Genomic DNA, 23,478 nt, shown 5'->3' with positions numbered 1-23,478 from the left:
GCTCTCTGGCTAATTCCAATACAGACCACAGTCTGAAAACTACTACTGTAGTGTATGGCTACATTTCCCAAAGTTTGTTCCATGGAACACCTGTTTCTCAGAATGTTAATAGTTAAATAAATGAGTTAGCAGGTTAAACACATTTCCCTACTGCAAGTAGTCCAGAATCATTAAAATGCAAATGTGCATTGTGAATCTCCTAGAGGGGAGAAAAGTAAACAAATGCTTCCCAAACTTATCTGACCATGGATCTGTTTAGTTCTAGAATGCACACAGTAACATCTTTTGCAACTACAAAAGTAGTTAGTGTTCAGAATATACTTTAGGAAACACTTCGAAAGTACAACCACTGGGCACCCCTCTCTCTCCTTAGGAGAACTTCAAATACTCTATCTTAAAACTGCTCACAGTTAACAGCTGGAGTGGCCTATTTTTAGGTTATTTTTGAATTTACCTAAAACCTTGTTTCTTAAAATCATCTGTGGACGGGCATCACTTAGCAGTTTGTTAGAAATACAGAATCCCAGGTCCCTCCCCAGAACTATTGAATGGAATCTGCATTTTAATAGGATTCCTGGATGATTCATTTGCATCCATATAGAGAAGTAGCTCTTAATTAGGGGTATAGAAATACGTGGAGAGCCATTTAATATGCAATTACTGGCCCACTTCTCACCATCCCTTATTCGAATTTCTGATTTACACTTATAAAGAGAGAGAAGGAGAGAAAGTGCCCCCTAGGCAATACTCCTATACTCTAGATCTTCCCTTCTTTAGCCTAGATTTTCCAAGACTGGACTCCTGAGAGAAACAGGGATAGTAGTCCTCGATCTTTAGGATACCCAGCAAATAGCAAACACTTCCTGAAACTTAAAGTGTTTCTCAAACAATACGTTATATAAATTAATTTATTGGATATAATAGAAAACTGGTTGTGACTCAAATTAATTAGTGTGAAACTTGCTCGGGATTTTATCATGGTTTTTAGGCTTCTTAACATAAGTGAACTAAGAGTAAAGCTCAAGGTTATCCTGTCCTGTTCTCAAGAGCTTTCACCTTCATCTCTGAAATAGTCTGCTAAGTGTACCACCCAGTGGAGCTTCCAGGTAATCATCTTTTTTTGTTGTTCAGACAGCCTTTCCTAGTTTCTGGCCTTTGCTATGTACCTAGATTCTTTCCCTTGACTTGCTCTTGGTTTAAAGTAGTTTTATTGGGATGCTGAGCTCAGTGGTTGAGCATCTACTTTCAGCCCAGGGCATGATCCTGGAATTCCTGATCTGGCTCCTTGCTTGGAGCCTGCTTCTCCTTTTCCCTCTGCCTGTGTCTCTGCCTCTCTCTGTGTCTCTCATGAATAAATAAATAAAGTCTTAAAAAAAAAATAAAGCAGCTTTATGATGTGCCTCAGTATGGTTTTCTTTATATTTATGTTGCTTATGGTTTATTCTTGAATCTGTGCCAGAATGTCATGATTTTGTGTGTTGATATCATTTTTCAAATTAGGAAAATTCTTGGCTTTTATATCTTTGAGTATTTCTACCTCATTTTCTCCTGTCCTAGGGTTTCATATTATATGTATTAATACTTTTTGCTGTGTCCCACATATCTCTTGTGGTTTTTCTATTATTTTCCATTCCTATTTGCTCTATGCTTCAGTTTGGATGTTTTTTTATTGGTCATTCTTCCAGTTCATTGATCCTGTCTTCTGTGTCTAATCTCTACTAAACAAAATATCATATGTATTTTAAAATTCTAAAGTTTTCATTGGATCCTTTTTAGAGATTAAAATTCTCAAAATAAAAAATAAAAAATAAAAAAATAAAATTCTCTGAAAAATTCTCCATTTTAACATTTATTTTCTCTGAAAAAAATATTTTCTATATATTCTTGGACATATTAATCACAGTTATTTTAAAGTCCTTGTCTACTAAATGCAGTATCTGTATCACCTGTGGTGCTATTTCTACTGAATATTTTTTCTTGTGGTTTTCATAATATGGTCCTGACTCACACACATCATGTCTAGAAATTTTTCTTTGAATGCTGGTCACTGTATATAAAAATTATGTACCTCCAAATGACTTCTTTTTTTTTTAAGATTTTATTTATTCATGATAGACACAGAGAGAAAGAGAGGCAGAGACACAGGCAGAGGGAGAAGCAGGCTCCATGCAGAGAGCCCGACGTGGGACTTGATCCCAGGTCTCCAGGATCACGCCCTGGGCTGAAGGCAGTGCTAAACCATTTAGCCACCCGGGCTACCCCAAAATGACTTTTTCTTCCTTCACGTGGGTTCATTTTTTCCTCTGCTAGGCAAATGAAATTGTGACTAATTATCTTAAGATAATCAGATACTGAGCTGAGTTGAGACTGATTTTTAGTATTGGTAAGATTTAGCATACCTCTGGTTTGTTATTGAGGTGTTGTCCTTCAGGGTTTCCAATTGAATGCTTGGTGGTGTGTTTACTGTTTACAGGATCTAATCGTTGTCTCTTCAGCATTATGAAACAGTGGAAAACTTCCTCTGATTTTCAGAGGTTTTGGCTTAGCTTCCAAGTCCTAAAGTCTACTCTTTGTTTCCCAGAAGTCCATGAAAAACAAATGTTACTTTGTGTTTCAGAGTTTTTATGCTTAGCTTTTTAAACACTTGCCCTCATAGCCTCAGAAATTAAATGTCTCTCAAATGTCTCTCAAATGTCTTGAGAGACTGTGTGTTTGAGGACCCTAAGCCTCTAATAACATTCTGCAGCCCCACAAGACCATTAAAATCTCTGTGGGCTTTTCTTTCCCACCGCTGTCTGGGAAAAATCTCAGATTGCCAATCTCTTTGAATCTGCATATGTCCCAAAGGAAAAAGTCACTGTAGATTAACAATGAGCTGAAGTTCTGTCCTCTTGAGAAATTTAGCCATTCTTGTCTTCTTTAATTCAGCAACTGGCTGATGTCTTTAAGTGAATGAATCTGTATGTTAAATAGTATTTGTAGTTGTTCTTGAAGGAAGCATTGGTCAGCCTCATACTACTCCATTCTACCCAGAACTAGATGTTCTTATCTTGCTTTTTGAATTGACATTTTGATCACATGATTTCTGTGGCTTTTCATTTTGGTTTCACTCCAGATTCTGTTTCTTGGATCACCTTCAGCTCTGAGCAGTGCAGATCTCTCATCCCTCCCCAGCACAGGTTTCCAACACAAGACAAGTGTCTTAGGCTTCCATCTGATCAAATGGAATATTATCAGAAAAACAAAACCCTATTATGAAACTATAACAGCATAAGCTGAACACAGAGTGAGCTAAATGCAAGAAATAGCTCCTAGTGGAAGAATGATTATTTGTAGTCCAGTGATGTTCTCCTAAAAAAAAAAAAGCGGAGGAGTATTTTCTCGAGGTAGTCATTCTCTGAAGAATTATCTTTATCTGAAATATTCCTATGTTTTCCTAATACTGAATTTAAAAAAACACATGTCTGGGACGTCTGGAGGACTCCATCGTTGAGCATCTGCCTTCAGTTCAAGTCATGATCCTGGGGTCCTGGGATCAAGTCCCCACATCAGGCTCCCCACAGGGAGCCTGCTTCTCTCTCTGCCTATGTCTCTGCCTCTTTCTCAGTGTCTCTAATGAATAAATAAATAAAATCTTAAAAAAATCAAAATAAGATAAAAAACACATGTCTGATATCTTAAGAAGAGAGCCTATTCCAATTTCTTGATGACAGAAAATAGGAATAAGAATGGATTAAATATTTTTGAAAAGCTTTAAATCCTGAAATATTAGGTGACACATGACCACTCAAAATAAACTTTTTCTATTCACATGGAAGTCTTATGAGAGAAAGGGAAAGAGAGAGAGAAAAGCAAGTTGAGCGGATATGTAATTATACAGCATGAGGTTATTACTGTGATTTGATGTGCTTCTCCAAACCAATTATAAAAACCCTTGAAGGCAATGCCCCTCTGTAGTTCAGTAACCCAGAGAATTTCAGATTTGAGACCTAATAGACCTATTTTGTTCACAAAAGAATTATTGGAAATAATATTAAAGTATGCATTTCTATTAAAGAGAATCAGCCACAAGAAATGTATGTACTTTGTTTACCAAATAACCACTTATATTGCTCCTAAAAATGTCCAACATTGATCATCAATTCCTTGAATCTACTTGAATTAAACACCTACCTTTCTCCTTATTTTACGTCATTACAATGTTTATTCATACATCAGCCTAATGCTGAATATTACTGGGCATCCTGTCTAAAGTGCTTAGAATGGATTGTTTTAGTGCTTTGTGCCCTAGTAGTCATTTTTAAACATACTGGTAATGATTCCAGTGGGTAAAATGTTCAGTACTCTTTCATAAATAAAAACTACCCGAAACATGAACAAAATGTCCATTCTCATTTCTTTGCTAATGCCATGTTTGAGTCAACTAAAGTTCTTTTCTACAGACTTTACCTCTGAAGGATGTGGAAAGTGAAAAAAAAATGAAAATCAGCTCATCATAATAAAAACATTAAAGCATTGCTAATAGTTGTCAGATATTGTAGAGGAGGAAATATACTTTTTCCCTCTATCTTTCTAGGTTTTTGACGGTGACACCTCCCCTCTGCCCCATAATAAAAGATGGATTAACAAGAGAAAAACAATTTTAATTATATGTGTATGTAGGGGAGTCTCACAAGGGAATGAGACTCAAAGAGTGACCAAAAGCAGGAAGCCATGATACTTTTTAGACAAAGAAACAATAAATTTATGAAGAATTGACAAAGCAAAGAAATTGGTCTGAGGATAATAAAATGGTGAAGAAGTAACAAGATTTGTTCATATAGCCTTATTAGCCCTAAATTCCCTGTCTGATGATAAGGATGGTTTCTACCCTCCAGGTACAGACAGGGTAACTTTTACATGTCAGATTAATCTTCTGCTTTCAGGAGGGGAGAGGAAAGTCAGAGTATTCTTTTTGCATTGGCTGTTTCTCAGGGACCTTTAATTCAAAATAATCAATATGCTAAAGGAGCATATTTGGGGCAACATTGTGAACCCTTGTAATAGCTAACTAAAGCATGATGCGCATCATCATCCACAACTCAGACATTATTGTGGCATATTTTATTGGAGATGGGTAGGACTCCCCTTTCTTTTTTATACATGGGGAAACTAAGATATGAATTAATAGTGTAATTTTCCAAGAATCACATGGAGAGTTATTAGCAGAAAAAGAACTACAACCTGAGTCTCTTAATTTTTCTTAAAATTGAAACTCCTTGAAAACAGGGAACAAATTTACTTTTCTTTAGAAACTTACTTTCCTCTTAGAATGCATCTGTATAAAAAAAATAGCTAAATCAGAATCTGTGTGTATATTGTGTATTGTGTGCCACCCTTACACAAAAAGAGAAAGGGAGGAATAGGAAGTATGTATTTGTTTTGTTATTGTTTTATAAGTAGGCTTCATTCCCAGTGAGGCTTGAATTCATAAACCTGAGATCAAGACCTTAGCTAAGAGTCAGATGCTTAACTGACTGAGCCACCCAAATGCCTCGGGAAATAATGTATTTGGAAAAGAAACAATGGAAAGATAAACTAAAAACTAATAAAAATTAGTTCTCCTTTTAAAGGAAGGGAGAGAAGGGGAAGGAGGTGACAGGGATACAACCAAGACTTCTCTGAATTACTGTGTTTCATAATTTTGATTTTGGAATCAACTAAATGTTTCACATAATGAAAATTGATTTAAATGTATAAAAATTGAATACGATGACAAAAATGCACAAATAACTAATGGAGTAAAAAGTAGGATCCAACATGATTACAGTCAAGAGGGATTTTAAGCAGTCTTTTAGTGAGGATATTTGAATATATCACTGAAAGACTCAACTCTGGTCAGTGTTTCTTAGTAGAGGAAAGCCAACAGCAAGTGTATACATTCTGCTTTGATACAGCCTATTCCCAAAGATTGTATAACATAGGTCTACTGACCAATCTCAGGACTGTGTCATTTTTAAAGATGGTATATACTGGTTCTGATTTAGGCTATATAGTCAGATTAATATCGGATCCACTATTTACTACTTTTGTCACCTTGGGCAAATTACTTCTCTAAGCTTACATTTGCATGTATATGAAGTCCACATAGAAATAGTTCTTATCTCAAGGACCTGCTGTGAGGATTAATATAGATAATACACATAAAGAGCCAAGCACAACCTCAGGTAAGTAGTGAAAGCTCAATAAATTTTAGCAATTATTTAAAGAAACAATACTTTAACAACTAAAAATAACTGAAAAACACATAGATCTATTTTACATTAAAAATGTAAACTACATTATACATACAAAGGAGTATATATAATATATGGAGTTATTATCTGGAGAATAATAAAATGAACCCTTAAGTGTCCCTACCTAGTTTAAGATACAGAACATTTATAAGGAATTTTAAAGTCTACAAACAGTACTCTCTTTAGTTTTGTTTCAGAATTTTTTTAAAATGCTATTTTACTCTATGTATCATTTGTGATTGTTTTCTCTTTTTTTAATGTTTCTTTATTTGAGATTCATACTTATTACCTGCATTTCATTCAATTTCTTGGTTGCAGGGTGTTCTATTATATGAATGCACTGCAATTATTTTTTAAAAATCCATTCTACTGTTGATGGTATTTGGATGCGTTTTAGTTTTTGCTATAACTAGTGTCAAATGACAAAATAATACAACTTAGTAATGAGTTTGATGTTCTTTATTCAAGAGAAAACAATCCATGGATTGGGAGTGGGCGGTCCAGTGCCTCACAGGGAGTGGAGTACTCTTCCCTCAGGGATTTTGGGCAAAGGTGACTTTTATAGAACGTTAGAAGCAGTGATGCACAAAGAGGTCATGACGGGTTAGGACGCTGGGGATTTCTTTCTAAGGCTAGCACATCCTTTTCTAAAGTAAGGTAAGCTAGCTAAAGCTCAGTTGGAGGATGGTGATGCATGTATGTTAGGTTTCCTTGACAGTGAGGCGTTTCTGGAAATGCAGGCTGTGAGGCGGACTGGGGGGATAGGTCGGTCTCTATTTTGTGAGTTCTGATATGCCTATTAACTCTATTGGTAACAATGTTGATGTGAACATTCTTGCACATTTTCTAGGTGCAAATGCACAATACTTTCTCCAGCACACATTCATATGCATGGAATTGCTATGTTAGGAAATGCACATTTAACTTTGCTGGGTAATTACAAGTTGTTTTCTGAAGTAGTTTACTAATTTGTCATCACTCCAACAGGTATGAATGTTGCTCTTATTCACCTCCTTGTCAGTACTACACGTTGTCAGTCTTTTTAATTGTAGGCATTTTGTTGGATATGTATTGGGATTTCATTTTTGTTTCAATTTAATTCCATGATTACAAGTTAGTTTGATTTTTAAATGTTAACTGCCTACTTTCTGTTGAGTTAACTTTCTTTCTCTTTCTCTTTTAAAAAATTAACCTGTAGAAGATCTTTATCTTCTCTGACTTTCTCACAGTTTTGTGGGTCTTTTTTTTTTTTTTTTTTTTTTGTATTTTTTATGTTTGGATGAGCAGAAGGTCAAAATGTAAATTTTGAATGAAAAAAATTTTCATTTTTCAAGAGGTTTATGCTTGGTACATTTTTGTTTCTTCAAGGTCATGGAGATAGCCTCATGTATTAATGTTTTATTAGTGAGTATGATAATTGCTATAGGTTTTAGGTATGTACCCATTCTAGGTTATTATAGTTCCTTTCAAGTTTTGGTTGCTAAGAGATTTTCTTTTTCATTATGTATACCACAAATACATGCAAATTTGAAGGGATGTTTTCTTTTATACCTAATGAGTTTTATTCTGTTTTTCTGCTTTAACCTTCAAATATAGAGAAGTATGGTAGCTTATATTGTTTTATGTTATAATATTAACTAAACCTAAATTCCTGGAATAGATTCTATGTGGTCAGTATATATTATTTTTATACACTTTATTGCATTTGAGTGGAGATTGATTGGCCTATAATTTGCCTTTCTTACATTGACATTGTCTTATTTGGATATCAAAGTTAGATTATAATTTACTATTTTCTGGAACAGTTTATGAAAATTTGAAATTAATTCATAGTAAATATTTGTTGGAATGCACCTGTAAAACCACCTGGGGCTATATTTTTTAGGTTTTTTTGGTGAGAAAATTTTTAAACTGCTGATTCAATTTTGTATCAGTCATAGGATTATTCAGGTCCTTTACTTCTTGACTTTGTCAATTTTGGTATACTGCAGTTTTCCTTTCTAATTTATACACTTAATTAAGCTTTCAAGTTTCTCAAAATAATTTATCTTTGTCTTCTCTCTCTTGTCCTTGATTAATTTTGTCAGAAGCTTATTGTCTTATTAATGTTTTTAAGGAATAAAGTCTTTCCTTTGTTGTTTCTTTCTACTGCTCTTTTCCTTTTTATATTTCATTAACTTTACTTTTGTTATGTTTTATCTTCTACTTTATTTGAATTTTTTCTGTTATTGCTTTTCTAATTTCTTAAATTGTAAATTTAGCTTACTGTTTCAGGTTTTCTTCTTTTCTAAGATAAGCATTGAAGGCTATAGCTTTCCCTTTTAGTACCTCTTTACTTATATCCCACAAATTTCAGTGTGAAATGTTTTTATAATTTTCAATTCTAAGTATTTTCTATTTTTATTATGCTTTCTTTTTGGCCCATAAGTACTGGAAAGTGTATTTTTAAAATTTCCAATTGAAAGAATTTTCCCTCTTTTTATATTTTGTAATTAGTCATGAATTTGTTATATACCAGATCGAATATGTGATGCTTTGACACTAGTCCTTTGGAATTTGTTGATGCTAGCTTTATGGCCTAGCACATGATCAGTATTTATATATATTGAAAAAATATATTCTCCGGATGTTGGCTGCAAATCATATACATATAAAATTATTTATTTGACTATTCATTATATCATCTATATCCCTACTGAAATTATATTCTCCGGATGTTGGCTGCAAATCATATACATATAAAATTATTTATTTGACTATTCATTATATCATCTATATCCCTACTGAAATTATTTTGCCTCTGTGATCCATTAACTATTGAAAAAACTGTGCTAAAATCTTTTACTATAATGTTGCTTCAACTTTACCCATTAGTTCTGTCGATGTCCACTTTATTTTAGGCTATATTATTAGGTACAAAAAATTTGGCATTTTGTGCCTTCCTGAATAATTCTTTCATTGTTATATAATGGTCCTTTTTATCTCTGTTAAAGTTTTTTTTGTCTTTTTTTTTTCAGATTTTATTTATTCATTCACAAGAGACTGTGAGAGAGAAGCAGAGACACAGGCAGAGGGAGAAGCAGGCTCCAGGCAGGGATCCTGTTGTGGGACTCGATCCCAGGACTCCAGGATCATGCCCTGGGCTAAAGGCAGGCATTAAACCACTGAGCCACCCAGGAATCCCCAGTTTTTTTTTTGGTCTTAAAGTCAATTTTATCTGATGTTTATAGAGCAACAGCTCCTAATTTGAGTTGATATGTGCTTGGTTATCTTTCTATCCTATTACTGTCAGTCTTCCTTGTCCTTAAGTTTTGGGTATGTCTTTCATAAATAACATATAACTGAATTTTTTTCTGGTCTGATTACTTGCTTTTTGATTTGAGAGTTTAAACTATTTATAATGATATGGTGACTTATATATCTGTATTAATACCCCCACCTTCTTATGTAATTTCTATTTGTCTTGCTTTAAAATTTTCCCCTCTTTTTGCCTTTCATTTTGGATTGAGTTTTTCTTATTCTTATTTCTTCTGCTATTTGTTTGGAGGTTATCCACTCTATTCTCATTCTGGATTAAACTCAGTTTTTATTTATCTAAACCACTTTATCCTCTCTCAGTCATGAAAGAGTTTCATTGCATTCTGAACACTAAATTGGTAGTTCTTTTCTCTCTGCACATTGACGATATCATTCCATTCTCTTCTTATTTACATTGTTACTGTTCAGAAGTCAGTTGTCACTCTAATTTTCCTTCCTTGGTGAGTGATCTTTCTTTTCTCTCTGGCTTTTTTAAAGATCTTTTTTGTTTGTTTTTGGTATAGTGTTCTGAAATTTTACCACAGTGGGCCTAGTTATGGATTTCATTGTGTTTTATAGTTTGGGGGTAAATTGGACTTCTTGAATTTGGGAACTGTTCTTTCAACTGGCTTCTTTCAACAATTGAGACAGAGAAGTCTCAACAAATACTGTTTTTAGAATCTATTTGCTTTTCTAATTTATCTATTTCTGGAAACATGAGAGAACATGTATTAGTCCTCATTCTATCCTCTTTCCTCTTAACTTCTTCACATATTCAATGACTTTGTCTCTCTGAGTTGAATTTCGGATACAGTTTTGACACTCTTCCCAATCAATAACAATTCCTTTAGCTATATCTAATCTGCCATTTTATCTAGCCATGAATTTTCCATTTAATGCTTAAATTTTTAAATTTCTCCGTATTTTGTTTCTTTTTTTGAAAATCTTTTCATTCTTTATCATTTCCTGTTTTATGGTTATATCCTTAAGTTGCTGTTTTTGTCTTTATATATATTCTTTCAGATTGTCTGTTGGTACTCAACACCTTCTAGCCTATTTTCATTGCATCCCCATATAGCAGGGACTAGAAGCCTTGAAACTATTACCCAGAATTTCCTGCCAATTGAGTTCCAATTTATACCTGCTAGTGAGAGGTACCCATGCACAGTTTGGAAGGCAGAGGGAAGCAGAGTCTGTGATTCTTTTTAAGACATCAGGCACATACATTAGTTTGGGCAGGTATTAAATTTTTCAGCAACCTCCAGATTAACTGCCACCTGTTACTTCAGTGCTGTAGGCAGCTGTGACCACTAGTATCTGTATTAGTCAGCATACACAGGTTATTATTCTTCAGCAATAAATTAACCCTGAAATCTAATTGCTTAACACAAAAAAGTTTTTTTTTTCATTTGAACACCTGATATTCACCATGGGTTGATAGAATACTTTAGTGTACAGTTATTTAGGGATCTAGGCTGATAGAGCTGTCACCACCTTTGTAATGGCACACACTGATCCTTGCATCCTTCTAGATAACCATGTCACAGAAGTGAAAAGACAAGAGAATTACATGGAATTTTCTTTTTCCTAACCCAGAAATGATGCACCTAAATTCTCACATTTCAGTGGTGTCCACATAACTGCAAGGAAGCACAAAATAAAGGAAAGCAAATAGAATACTTGGCAATCTCCTCTGTTTCTGGCAGCTTTTTGAGTTCTTGGCCTGGATGATTGAAGTAATATCCTGATTCCCTGAAAATTGGCAGTGAACTTGAAAACAAGTGATGGCCTTCTCTGACTTTCTCTCTTCTGTCCCTTCCAATGGTTTTATAAGAGCCTAATTTCCTAATTAGGTCTGATAAGCACTTAATCCCTTCTAGAGTAGTTTCTGTTTTTCTTTCTGAACTTTTATTGAGAAAGCATTTTGTACCAGAAGCAGTTCCAGGAAACAAACACTCCAAGATGGGAATGTGCCCTACTTAGGTTTAAGGTCATTGATAACTGATAGTGATAATTCATGACATTCACTGGCAAAATATGTATTTATATATTTCATTTATTTTGATTGGAATGAAATTTTTTTTGAGAGGAAATCTTTGGGAAGCCAAGTGACTGTTACAATTCATTGTTAAGGTAAGAATAATAAAAATGGCTAGTGCAAATTTTTTTTTTTTTGCTAGTGCAAATTTTAACTGAACTTACAAGCTCAGGGTTTTAAATTCTTAGGTTTAGACATAGTTGAAAAATCATAATTCATATTGTCCTTAAAATACACTATCTCTTATAATTGTGGCATTAACATATCTTAAAAATATAGTTAAAGTGTGATTCTACATATTGCTGAGTGATAATATAAGCATAGATATCTTTTACAAAAATTATAGCACTGATTGAGACCCTAAGAATTGGAATTGGGAAATTTGCATGAGTAAATCCCTCAAATCCCACTAAGCCTTACTGCTTTTCTGATTTCCCCTTGCTTGACAATTCTATTACAACTTTACCTTAGGCAATTACTTTGGAAGGGGATGCTGATCTTTTTTAAGACCCATCCATCCCTACCCTATACTGTCTCTAAATTGGCAACCAGAGTGAAATTCCCAACATGCTAGAGGGGAACAACTACAAAGTCTAACCAATAGGGGGGAGCTTAAATGCCAAAAGAATTGCATAATATGGCTGATTTATAATGGTAGAAACTTGGAGAATATGTGTGAGAATGGATTACAAGTATACTAGACCAATTAGGAACAGATCAACATTTTTTATTGAGGTACTTTCCAGAAATTCTGGATTCATTGTGTTAACTTAAACAACTGAGAGTGGCTTTATTTGGTTTAGTTGATTTTAACTGAAATCGATGGTGACCTACATTAAATGAAGTTGAGTTGCTAGAACATTCTTGATATAACATAGAAGTATGAATCTAAAGGTTTAGGAGGACAGAATATTGGAATGGATATATCATGTGTGGCCTGCTCCTCACTCTTTCACTTTATTCTCTCAGAAGGTCCATTGGACACTTCATAACCAAGGCAATGAAAAAAGAATATGTATTCTTGGAAAGCTTTTCAATAGCTGTCTTCTGCAATTCAAAGATAATGATGGGAAATGCTATAACTGAAAAGGGCTCTACTCTTTCATTGTAGTGAGGATGAGGGGATCCTGAAGTGGGAGAAGTGGAGTGGCAGCACTTAATTTCTAGAGACAAAGTAGATGTGGTTACTGTAGGAAGTGGTAGGACCAAAGCAGTATTCAGAATAGTTTTACCCACAGACATCTTTGGGGGCACCTGATTTATTATGATGTACCTTGGACTGAAATAGATAGGTAGCCATTTGGTTTGATGATAAGAGACCTAAGTCATCAATAGTCATATTCTTATCCACAATTTCCAATCTGAGCTAGTTCACAGGGCCCTGTGAATGGAGGGCCTTCAACTTGATGAAGGATCTTAAAACAATGGCACAATTATGTGCTGTAAATCTGTTACCTAGCCATTTTCAAAGGAATCTGTGGGCACTTACCAGGGTGATTTGCAGTACATAAGTAAAATACCCCAAATTTTCAGAAATTGCTTTTCACTGGCTCTGAGCCAATGCAAATCAGTAAGGACTCTAAATATTCCTATGGTCCATTAGTTAGAATGGGGACTTTAGAGTTTAGGTAGAAAATGGAGTATTAACCTAAGTTCATATCACAGCTGGCCTAAGAGGTCTGCAAAACTGTACTGTGTTAATCTCAAAAAGCATGGCTGAAGTAGATTTAATGGGCTACTGGCAATCCCCTCACACTGGCATCCTAACCTCTGGAGTAAAGACTTTTTTAAAAAAGATTTTATTCATTTATTCATGAGAGACACACAGAGAGAGGCAGAGGCTAGGCAGAGGGAGAACCAGGCTCCCCTTGGGGAACCCAGTGCAGGACTCAATCCCAGGACCACAGGATCACACTTTGAGCTGAAGGCAGATGCTCAACCACCTAGCCACCCAGGTATCCCTGGAGTAAAGACTTTTATGATAGGAAAGACCAAAAGGAAATCCTTGTCCATTATTTGCTTCCCCCAAATAGTAAACAGTGATTAATTTTGGATCCCTGAAGTAATTGCAAGGATCAGCTCCACCATCAAACTCTTGAAAGCTACAGGGCTATTAATTCATTTCATGTCAACATTAACTCATCTGCTTGGTCTATACAGAATACAGAGGAGTCTGGAATAATAAGAGCAGATTATTGCAATTACAACTGCAGATATTACAGGTATGGACTCTTTGCTGGAACAACAGCTGCTACTCAGTCATTGATCTGGATAATGTTTCTCCCTCTCTATTCTGAATAGTAAAACACATCAAAAGCAGTTGGCTTTGATCTGCAAGGGGCAGCAGTATACCTTCATCATTTTCATTCACAGCTATGTCAATATTCTGGTTTTGGACAATAATCTAGCCCAAAGAGACCAAGATTTTCCCACTATTTTCTACAGGAGGGTGTGTCCATCCATATGATGACTCACGCTGATTGGACCAGGTGAGTAGGAAGTAACAAGTACAATAGATGCCTTGATAAAATACCTGCATACTGGAGGTGGGAGAAACACCACATGAATATTCAAGTCATGGCTTCTTGGTAGAATTTCTGGGGATTGAGTGGCCTGGGAGATATGATATTTCCTAAAAAATGGAAGACAAAATACTATACTTTGTATAGTATAGTATAAATATAATCTGTTTTTATACCCTTACCATTAGGAAGGTTCAATATTGGGTGGGTTTCTATAGATTTTTTTATTGGAGTTCAATTTGCTAACATATAGCATAACACCCAGTGCTCATCCCATCAAGTACCCCCCTCAGTGCCTGTCACCCAGTCACCCCCACCACCCACCCACTTCCCTTTCCACCACCCCTTGTTCGTTTCCCAGAGTTAGGAGTCTCTCATGTTCTGTCTCCCTCTCTGATATTTCCCATTCATTTTCTATAGATTTTAAAGGCAACATACACCACATTTGGATATACTACTTTGACCCATTAAGTAATGACCTGTCAGTTTGCAAATTTTGAAGGGGCCTACCTAGCTGGTCCATACTGCTGTGCATGCTGCTCTGCTCTTTGAGCCTTATGCCCAGGCAAGCCAGCAGCTAGAGATACTGTATGGAGATTTGAGAAACACATATAAGATAATCACAGTGCAGATCCATAGGATTTTAGAGAAAAGTCATGCCCTTCTGAAAATATTTATTCTTTATTTATGAAATAATTCTTAATGTTCTACTCAGTCCTAGTGAAGAGTAAATGCTGAAACAGGTCACCATGTGACCATGCGATCTAAGTTGTCCATTGTGAGTTAAATGTTACCACATCCACTGAACATAAAACCAAGTGTTCACAGATAACTCCATAATCACAAGAAAGAGAAAGATCTGTCTATGAGATTGAATCCAGCAGATCTTCTGGTGTCTTAAAGACTTCCCTGTGACTTATTGTCTGAAGAAGGAAATATCTAGACCTGGCTAATGGACGACTTCATACAGTATTTTGGTACCAGCTAAGAAGGGATTTATTATAATGGTGAATGAATTCATTGTGAGAACTAGCACATATAATAGATGTTCCATAAATATTAGTCCAACTCAGCAATTTCCAAACCGTTCTGTAGGATGTCACTAAATAAGACACTCAAAAAGAATTTCTGGTCTAATGAGTTTGAAAGAATTTGAATAGAAACTTAAGAAAAACCCACAGGAGCTCTAAAGGAGATAAGATACTAAGATATATTGTGAATTTCAACATCACCTAAACTTATTTGACCCTAAAACCCTTTCTTCACAGAGCATTTCATGAGAGTAATGCTTTTCAGAATCTGCTTTCTTAATTGTGGTTTTTAGCGATTCAGGCTTTGACTGAGTATTAGTTTTGATAGCCAGGAATTAAAGTGTTAAATTTTTATAGTGACTAGCATATAAGATGTGTTCATGTTGGTTTTCCAGATGACTAGAATTCTTAGTTCAGAGAGAGATTTTAATAGAAAATCCTTGCCATGAGGGTAATGTAGGTGACACTACCCAAAAGGAGTGTATAAATCAAATTTAATGATGATTTTTCCATTTTGTAATAGGGATTAGGGTTACAAGGAGATCACAGCTCTGTGAATCCAATTAGGACATAATGAAATGCGCTCTTTGAGCTTACAAACCAATTGATTTAGAGAGAGAAATAATTATAATAATAAGCATGATATATTTGGCATTATGATTATACATTAGGTTACTCAGATTATTAAAATCATTCTTAATTTCAAAATTGAATGTACCTAGTTTTGCACAATGCGTTAAAGTTCATGGAGTCTAAAGTATATCATACTTTCTTTTGAGATACCAGTGGAGGAAATAATTATAAACAAAGATAAAGGCATGAGGTTAGAATAAAGAAAAAAATAGATCTTATTACAAATGACTCTGTTATAAATGAGCTTTTATAACAGACCATATCAAACATTATTATGTGTAGAGAGAATAAAAAATGATTGGTCAGGCCAAATTTCTGAAAACCCTATTAATTTGATCAGCCACAAGTGAGTGTGCTGGTCCAATGAAATTTAGTTTGACTTTTGTCCTCTTGCCCATCTTTGCTACCAGCTTCAACATTTAGTGTTGTTTGTAAGATATAAGGGGGTAGATTTTTTTCTTCTCACAGGAGCCATGTATATAGCTCTATTGTAGTTATTACATGGTATAGACTAGCTCTTTTCAACCTGTGCTTTGGGGAAGAATTAATAATAATGCCCTCAGTAATTTATTATACAGAATGAATTAATTCCCTCTTATGCACCAAGAACTGTGATAGCTTTGTCTCATCCTTGGGAGAATTGAGAAAATAGACATTCAAATAATTTTCTGTAGGGCTTATTCTCTAGCAGAACCTCTGTCCACTCTGGATACTGATTGCAAAATACCAGTCAGTGAGAGCTTTAAAAACTTCTGCATGTCATCCTCACTGATTCTGATTCAGTAGAACAGGCATGAGGTTGAACAGTCTGTGTTATAAAAATCTCTCTATGTATCATTGAGAGATACATAGAAAGATTGACTTCTTGTAACCAAGGCTAGGAACCACTGCTCCAGGCAGAGCACGAGCACACTGGTTCCTAAGCTGCCTTGTGAAACAAAAGTGCTCCTGTTGGAGATTCTCAGTGATATTATTAAAGGATTTCAATTGTCCTAGAGTTAAAAAAAAAATATTCCAAAATTTCCAAACTTATTTTAACACAGAAATATTTTGCTGAATATCTATAGTCATCTTGTAAAACTTGAGTGCAACAGAAGCAATATGGGAAATGAGACTGGGGGATGGCTGGTGATATCAGAGTGTCAAATTTAATAGGATCTTTTCCAGTTAATTTCAACACAACCTTGCCTGCTATATCATATTTAGAAATCCATTTTTTTTATCTTGAAGTTTTAAATTTATTATTTATTTATTTTTAAAGATTTTATTTATTTATTTGAGAGAGAGAGTGAGAGGGAGAGAGAACAAGCTAGGGGGAAGAGCAGAGGGAGAGGGAGAAGCAGACTCCCCAGTGAGCAGGGAGCCCCATTCAGGGCTCAATCTCAGGACCCCAAGATCATGACCTGAGCCGAAGGCAGAAGCTTAATCAACTGAACCACTCAGGTGCCCCTGGATCTTGGAAGTTTTTTAATTTCAAGAGTCCTTTGCTTTGTAAACAGTAAACCCTATTGTATTTATTACAATATAAGTTCCAGAGGATGCAAGTTCTGAATGTCTTTTTTCACTTAACCATAAAATTAAAAGAATAAAAAAAAGAATAAATTTTTCTTTATCCTTGGAGTGTGGATGAACTTTCTTAATAAAGCACAAACCAAGAAGCAATAAAGAAAAGGTTGATAAATTTTATTACAAAATTTAATAGTTTTGTGCAGCAATTATGTCTAAACATGACATACACTCATATATGATAAATATATGGTGATACACCTGCAAACATAAATGATGAAAATATTTGTAATATGTATTTTAGGCAAGGGCCAATTTCTTCTTCTCTCTTCTTTTCTTTTAATTACATCAGTGAAAGAATGTATGAAGACAATGTAGTACACGTACACGCACACACAACACACATACACTGGAATATTATTCAGCCATAAAAAGGGCCAATTTCTTTAACATGCAAAGAACTCTAATTCCTGTAAGAAGACAGGAAACCTAAGGGAAAATGTGCATGTGAACAGGTAGTTCCCAGCACTAACAATGAATTCTCAATAAGTATTTGAAAAGAGGGAATTAGGTACAGTCTAGGCAAAGGCTTTCATGCTTACTGTTCCTTCTGCCTAAATTGTTCTTTTGACAGATCTCCTTTTGGCCCATACTCTTACCTGTGAAGATTTTGCTGAAATGCCACTTTCTTATGAGATGTACCTATGTAGAATCATACCCTCAACTGCCAGCATTTTTAATTTCCCTTTCCTGCCTTATTTTTCATCATAACACTGATCACCATTGGATACAATATCTATTTTTTTATTTCTTTAGTTATTATTCACTGCTCTTCACTAGAAGCCAAGGTCCAAGAGATCAGGGAATTTTGTTCCTTGCATTTCCTGCTCTCTCCCTTACACAGACTGGTACCGACACCTAGTAGAAATTCAATAAGTATTTGTGGAATAAATGAGTGCATGAACAAAAAGATGCTCAAGTTTGTTATAATTAAAGAAATGCAAGTCAAAACAATCATGTTACAACAGGTTTTCATTTTGACTCTAGAATGGTAACTTGTCAACAATCAGTCAAAATGTTATGAATCCTTCCCTTTAAGCTAAAGCCTATACTGGAATTTTGATTCTTGTAACTCAAGAACCAAACTCTTCATCTCTGTCCCCAAACTAGCTTTTGTAGTTCACTTTCTCTATTGATGGCATCACTGTCTTCTAGTCCTTAACTCTCCCTTTTTCCTCTGTGTTTTGATGCCAGCTCCTCTGGATGGCTCCACATTCTTTAGACTCCCTGCCACGGCCTTGTCCAGTGCCACAGTAGCTGGAAACACAGCTCTGCACCTGCTACTGCCCTGTTCAGAAGCTTCTGTGGTTTGTTTTACATCACAGCAGTCCAGATCTTCCACAAACTAGTCAACAAACCTTCAGCTTCCCCTCCTAAACATGCACAGCCCAACATACCGGAACTTCCTCCCTTTATAGTTGTTGGGTATTCTTTTATGAGATGGTCCATCAGGTGTGGTCACCAGAGGGGAAACAGGAGAAGTTTAGGAAGACTAAATGTGTTGTAATCACAGGTCCTAGAGACTGAAGTCACACCAGCCAGCCAGGGCCGTGGGAGGAATGCCAGATTTTGGTCAGATGGCCTAAGACCGAGGCCAGAGGAAAGCCTATACAGAGCCTTTTTGGGGGTTTCTGTAGGAGAAGCAAGGCAAGACATGGTAAACAGCTTAGGATTGGATACTGTGAATAATTTTGAAAGGCTGTGAGCCTTTGGGGTGGTCTCTAGTTGCCTGGGACCTAGCCTTGGGAAGAGTAAGGCTGAAGAATATTGCCTCTTAAGGTGCACTGGCCAGATAGAGGAGAATGGGCTCTAGTTTGGTTGGTTTGCATATCAAGGGCAGGTTCCCAGTAGGTGCTTGCTAGGTCTAAGAATTGATTAGTCCCAGGACAGGCAGTCTCTCCCCAGCCAGAAAGGTTTTTAAGATGGCAAAACATCAGAATACACAAAATAAACAGTATAAATGATACAGTACTTCTGCCTATGCTGTCTTCGTGACCTAGAATACTTTTTGCCAGACACTCCCCTTCCTCCACATCAGTAACTAAAAGCCTACTTCGCCTTTAAGTCCCAATTCAAATACCAGTTTCCCCCTGGGAAGTTTTCTGATTTCTCCCAGCAGGAAACACTATTTCCCAGTGTGCTCCCTTAATACTTAGTACTTTTCCTTTTACCTCCCACTTGGGTAATTTGTATCCTTGCCTTTCCTCACTTCACAGTGTTAACCCAGAGGAATGCAGAGCCCTGCTAAGCACAGCCTATGAAATGAGGGGGCAAACAGCTCCTGTCCCTCTCTATTGGTGCTCTTCTAGATGCTACAAGGCAGCTTGTGTGTGGGGAATCTTCGTTGGTTCTGTTGCTGTAGTCAGTGGCAGATCAGAGTTGCCCTACTCTTGTAGAAAAGTCTTCGGAGTTACTGAGAAATGGCTCTGGAGACCTAAACATATGGGAAAATTCATAGTCACTGTATTTGAACATCACCGAGGTCAGTATGATGAAAAACCAGGAGTGGTACAGGACTCTGGAGCTTTACTCACAGGCTAAGTCACAGAAACAGTTTTTAGACTATCTCTCACTTGGCTTGCTGTGTAATTGATTCCCTGCATGGTCTTTCCGGAGACAGGACCTAGTAGGAAGCATGTCAGAATGTGGATATTATGATACTCTCTTTACGTGGCCTCTCCTACCTCTGCTCTTCAGTGAGAATATTGACAGTACTATTGTGAGGTTGGAAATACTCAGTTTTTAAAGACTCCCAGGATGTAGATATGTACTCAGAAACACATGCTAGATCTCACAGCCTGTCTTTCTAGCCCAACATTAGAGGGGCCCATAGCGGCGCTATGGGATCCATGGGGTAAAACTCACCTGAGTAACAGCTCCACACCATATTGCTGATTGTGGCTTGCCCCTCCTGACACCCCATACCCTAGATGTGTTCTCTTTCAGGGACTCTCCCAATGGTATGCTGGTAAATACTAACGACTGTTTTGGGAGGGAGGTGTGGGGAAGGCCCTGATTTATAGCATTTGATGCTTTCCATGGTTTAAATACCCACACCATGGTCAGTTTCAGCCTACAAATGTGCAGCCACTGAACAGGGAGCTGGGAAGAGAAGTGCACGATGGCCTCTCTAGCTGGCAGGAGTGGACTCTAGCACACCTCTGGGTGCTGATTCTGACTCCAACCAGGATTGCCTGTGGTGTCATCTCTAGTTATGGACACTAAGTTCTTTCCAGAAGCATCTCAGCCCCCTGGTAAATCAAGTGGATGTACAGAGTGAGAAGTGAAAGTGGTTGTCACTATCGCCTACGTTCCTGTCTAGTAGGGTATGTCCCAGGCTCAGTCTTGACCCATTTGAGAAACCCTGTTTCACATATTGCTGGTGCTGACCAAGTAGGTACTAATTGCTGTTTAGTCCTATGCCTCTAGGAACTCAAATATTTGTTATGTTAAAAACTGAATTGTTATAAGCATATTTGCTATTTAAAGAGATCGTTTACCATAAACTTCCTTAGGGATTAGTGAATCCTTTTGGTTCTTCCTTCACACATCCCTATTCAAGAACCACCCCAAGAAAAACTAGATTTTGTCCTTTCAAATAAATTAGGAGATAAACAATTTTATCTCATTGTTGGTAACAAGTTTGGGTCAGTCTATTACTCTTCTCTCTCTCTCTCTCTCTCTCTCTCTCTGTGTGTGTGTGTGTGTGTGTGTGTGTGTATCTCTGTGTGTTGTGGGGTAGAACTGTCTGGATGTTCATATCTTAGTTTTCCACAGTTCAACTTATTGGGGACATAGTAACATCCAATGTGTCATTCTTCTAACTTCTAACTTCTGAAACTTCAGAAGTCTCAGGAATTGGCTTGTAATGTCAGGAGGAGAAATGGACCTCTTTCTTATTGATGGGCTTAGGGTTACTGTCTTTCTTTTGCTTCTTGGAAACCAAGACAGACTAAATCTAGATATTTGCCTACCACTAGAAGGCATAATTGGAACTGAGGAAAAGTTAAAGTTCTGGCTTTCTTGCCCCAGCATTGCTTACCATAGAAGCTACTCAGGTTCAATCTCAGTTTGGTGGCATGCTTACAATGATGGTGCTGATGCTGACATTGTGGTGAATGCAGGCCAATGGGCAGGTGGTAGTTACTGAGCAAACTGTCCTGAAAATTGGTGACATTTTTACATTTATGTTTTTCTGGTAATGAGAAATAGTCATTGTAGGAAACTTAGAAAGTACAGAAAAGCATAAAATCATCCCAAATCTCAGGAGAGTGACAGCATTAAAAATAACAACATTGGAATGGTATTGATGTGCATAGTTTATATGAATCTTGTCATTGATATTCTTAATGATACTGTATTATCCTGTCATATGAATTTTACTGATTTTGCTACAGCTGATTTAACTCTTACTGGTCTATATAAGCATGACTCCACTATAATAATAAATCTTGTCTACCTCTTTGATTATGTGGTTAGGATCAAAGTATAGATGTAAAATTGTTATATTAACAAGTAAAGACATTTAAAAAGGTTTTTTTTTTTGTATAGTTGACACACAATGTTACATTAGTTTCAGGTGTACAATGTAGTAATTCAACTTCTTTATCTGTTATGCTGTGCTCACTACAAATGTAGCTACCCTCTGTCACCATACAATGCTATTACAATATGATTATATTCCCTATGCTGGGCCTTTTATTCTTATGACTTACTCATTCTACAACTGGAAGCCTGTGCTCCCCACTCTCCTTCACTCATTTTGCCCAATCCCCCAACCCTTTCCCCAGGAGAAGCCATCAGTTTGCTTTTTGTATTTATAGGTCTGATTCTACTCTTTGTTTATTCTTTTTTTGTGTTTCAGATTCCACATGTGAGTGGAATCATATAGCATTTGTCTTTCTCAGTCTGATTTATTTCATTTAGCATAACACACTCTACATCCATCCATGTTGTCTCAGATGGCCTGATCTCATCCTTTTTATGGCTTCATAATATTCCAGCGTGTGTGTGTGTGTGTGTGTGTGTACATATATATGCCACATCTTCTTTATTCATCTATCAGTGGACACTTATGTTGTTTTCATTATCTTGGCTATTATAAATAATGCTGTAATAAACACATGGGTGCATGTATTTTTTCAAATTAGTGCCTCATTTCCTTTGGGTAAATACCCTGCAGTGGAATTATTGGGTCATATGGTAGTTCTATTTTTAATTTTTTGAGAAACCTCCATAGTGTTTTCCTTCATAGCTGTACGAATTTACATTCCCACCAACACTGCTTGAGTAAAAAGTAAAGACATTTAAAAAAAGATTTTATTTATTTATTCATGAGAGATAGAAAGAGGCAGAGACATAGGCAGAGGGAGAAGCAGGCTCCTCACAGGGAGCCCAACACGGGACATGATCCCAGGACCCAGAGATCACAACCTGAGCCAAAGAAAGACACTTAACCACTGAGCCACTTAGGTCCCAAGTAAAGACATTTTTAATGTTCTTGTTTAGTAGACCTGAAACTGCTTTTGAGAAAGGTTTTAAAAGATTGTATTTCCATGAGATTCCCATCTTCCTTAAATGAGTGAAGGCCCCCCTCATTTTAATATTAATAATATAAATCAAATGGAATGGACCCTTGTGAGGTTTTTACCTTAAGCTTTATCTGCCACAAAGCTAAAATTCTGGAGAAAACTGGAAACGCTAGTTTGGTGACATTTATAAACAGTCACCCATCACTCATCACCAAAGTGCAAGTTGCCAAAATAGGAAAGAGAAAGACATTGGCCATGTTTGTGGGTCTGTGCAACTGCTTAGCTAACCTGGATAGCTTGCTGGGTGAAATTTCTTTGGTTATTTTTCTTTCTGTAACACCAAACATAAGGTATCTGACAAACAAGATGTAATATGACAAACAAGGTGTGGCTTAAGGTGTATTCCTGAATGAGTGGCTGTCACACCCATCTTCCGAGAAGGTGGTAATAAGGATTAAGAATTCAATCCTATCATTTTGCTGCTGTTTTTATTTATCATGTAGGGTGTAATTATAGCGTTTCCCTTTTAAATGGCTCTTAAATGTGTTTGGCCAAAGGGGAAAACCAAAGCAGTTGGTAAAAATC

At 36.3% G+C, this 23,478-nt stretch overlaps 1 protein-coding gene across 4 annotated transcripts in view; it reads left to right on the top strand.

Annotated features, from left to right (window-relative positions):
• The window catches only part of ZNF365 (zinc finger protein 365), a 128,150-nt gene that overhangs the window by 29,468 nt on the left and 75,204 nt on the right, over window positions 1-23,478 (top strand). For 3 of the 4 annotated variants that reach the window (XR_005986967.1, XM_041750268.1, XM_041750272.1), the window contains exon 4: window positions 14,056-14,099. Coding sequence is in view for 3 of the 4 variants with exons in the window: in XM_041750268.1 (XP_041606202.1) it covers window positions 14,056-14,099 (44 nt within the window). In the remaining variant the exon portion in view is untranslated. Of the gene's footprint in view, window positions 1-14,055; window positions 14,100-18,556; window positions 18,600-23,478 lie in introns of those variants that run through there. The other variant, XM_041750269.1, reaches the window with a different exon arrangement.

The sequence above is a fragment of the Vulpes lagopus genome, chromosome 3 (assembly GCF_018345385.1).
Source record: "Vulpes lagopus strain Blue_001 chromosome 3, ASM1834538v1, whole genome shotgun sequence".
Taxonomy (NCBI): Eukaryota; Metazoa; Chordata; class Mammalia; order Carnivora; family Canidae; genus Vulpes; species Vulpes lagopus.
The sequence above is the reverse complement of the archived record's forward strand: the minus strand, read 5'-3'. Positions and strand labels throughout refer to the sequence as shown.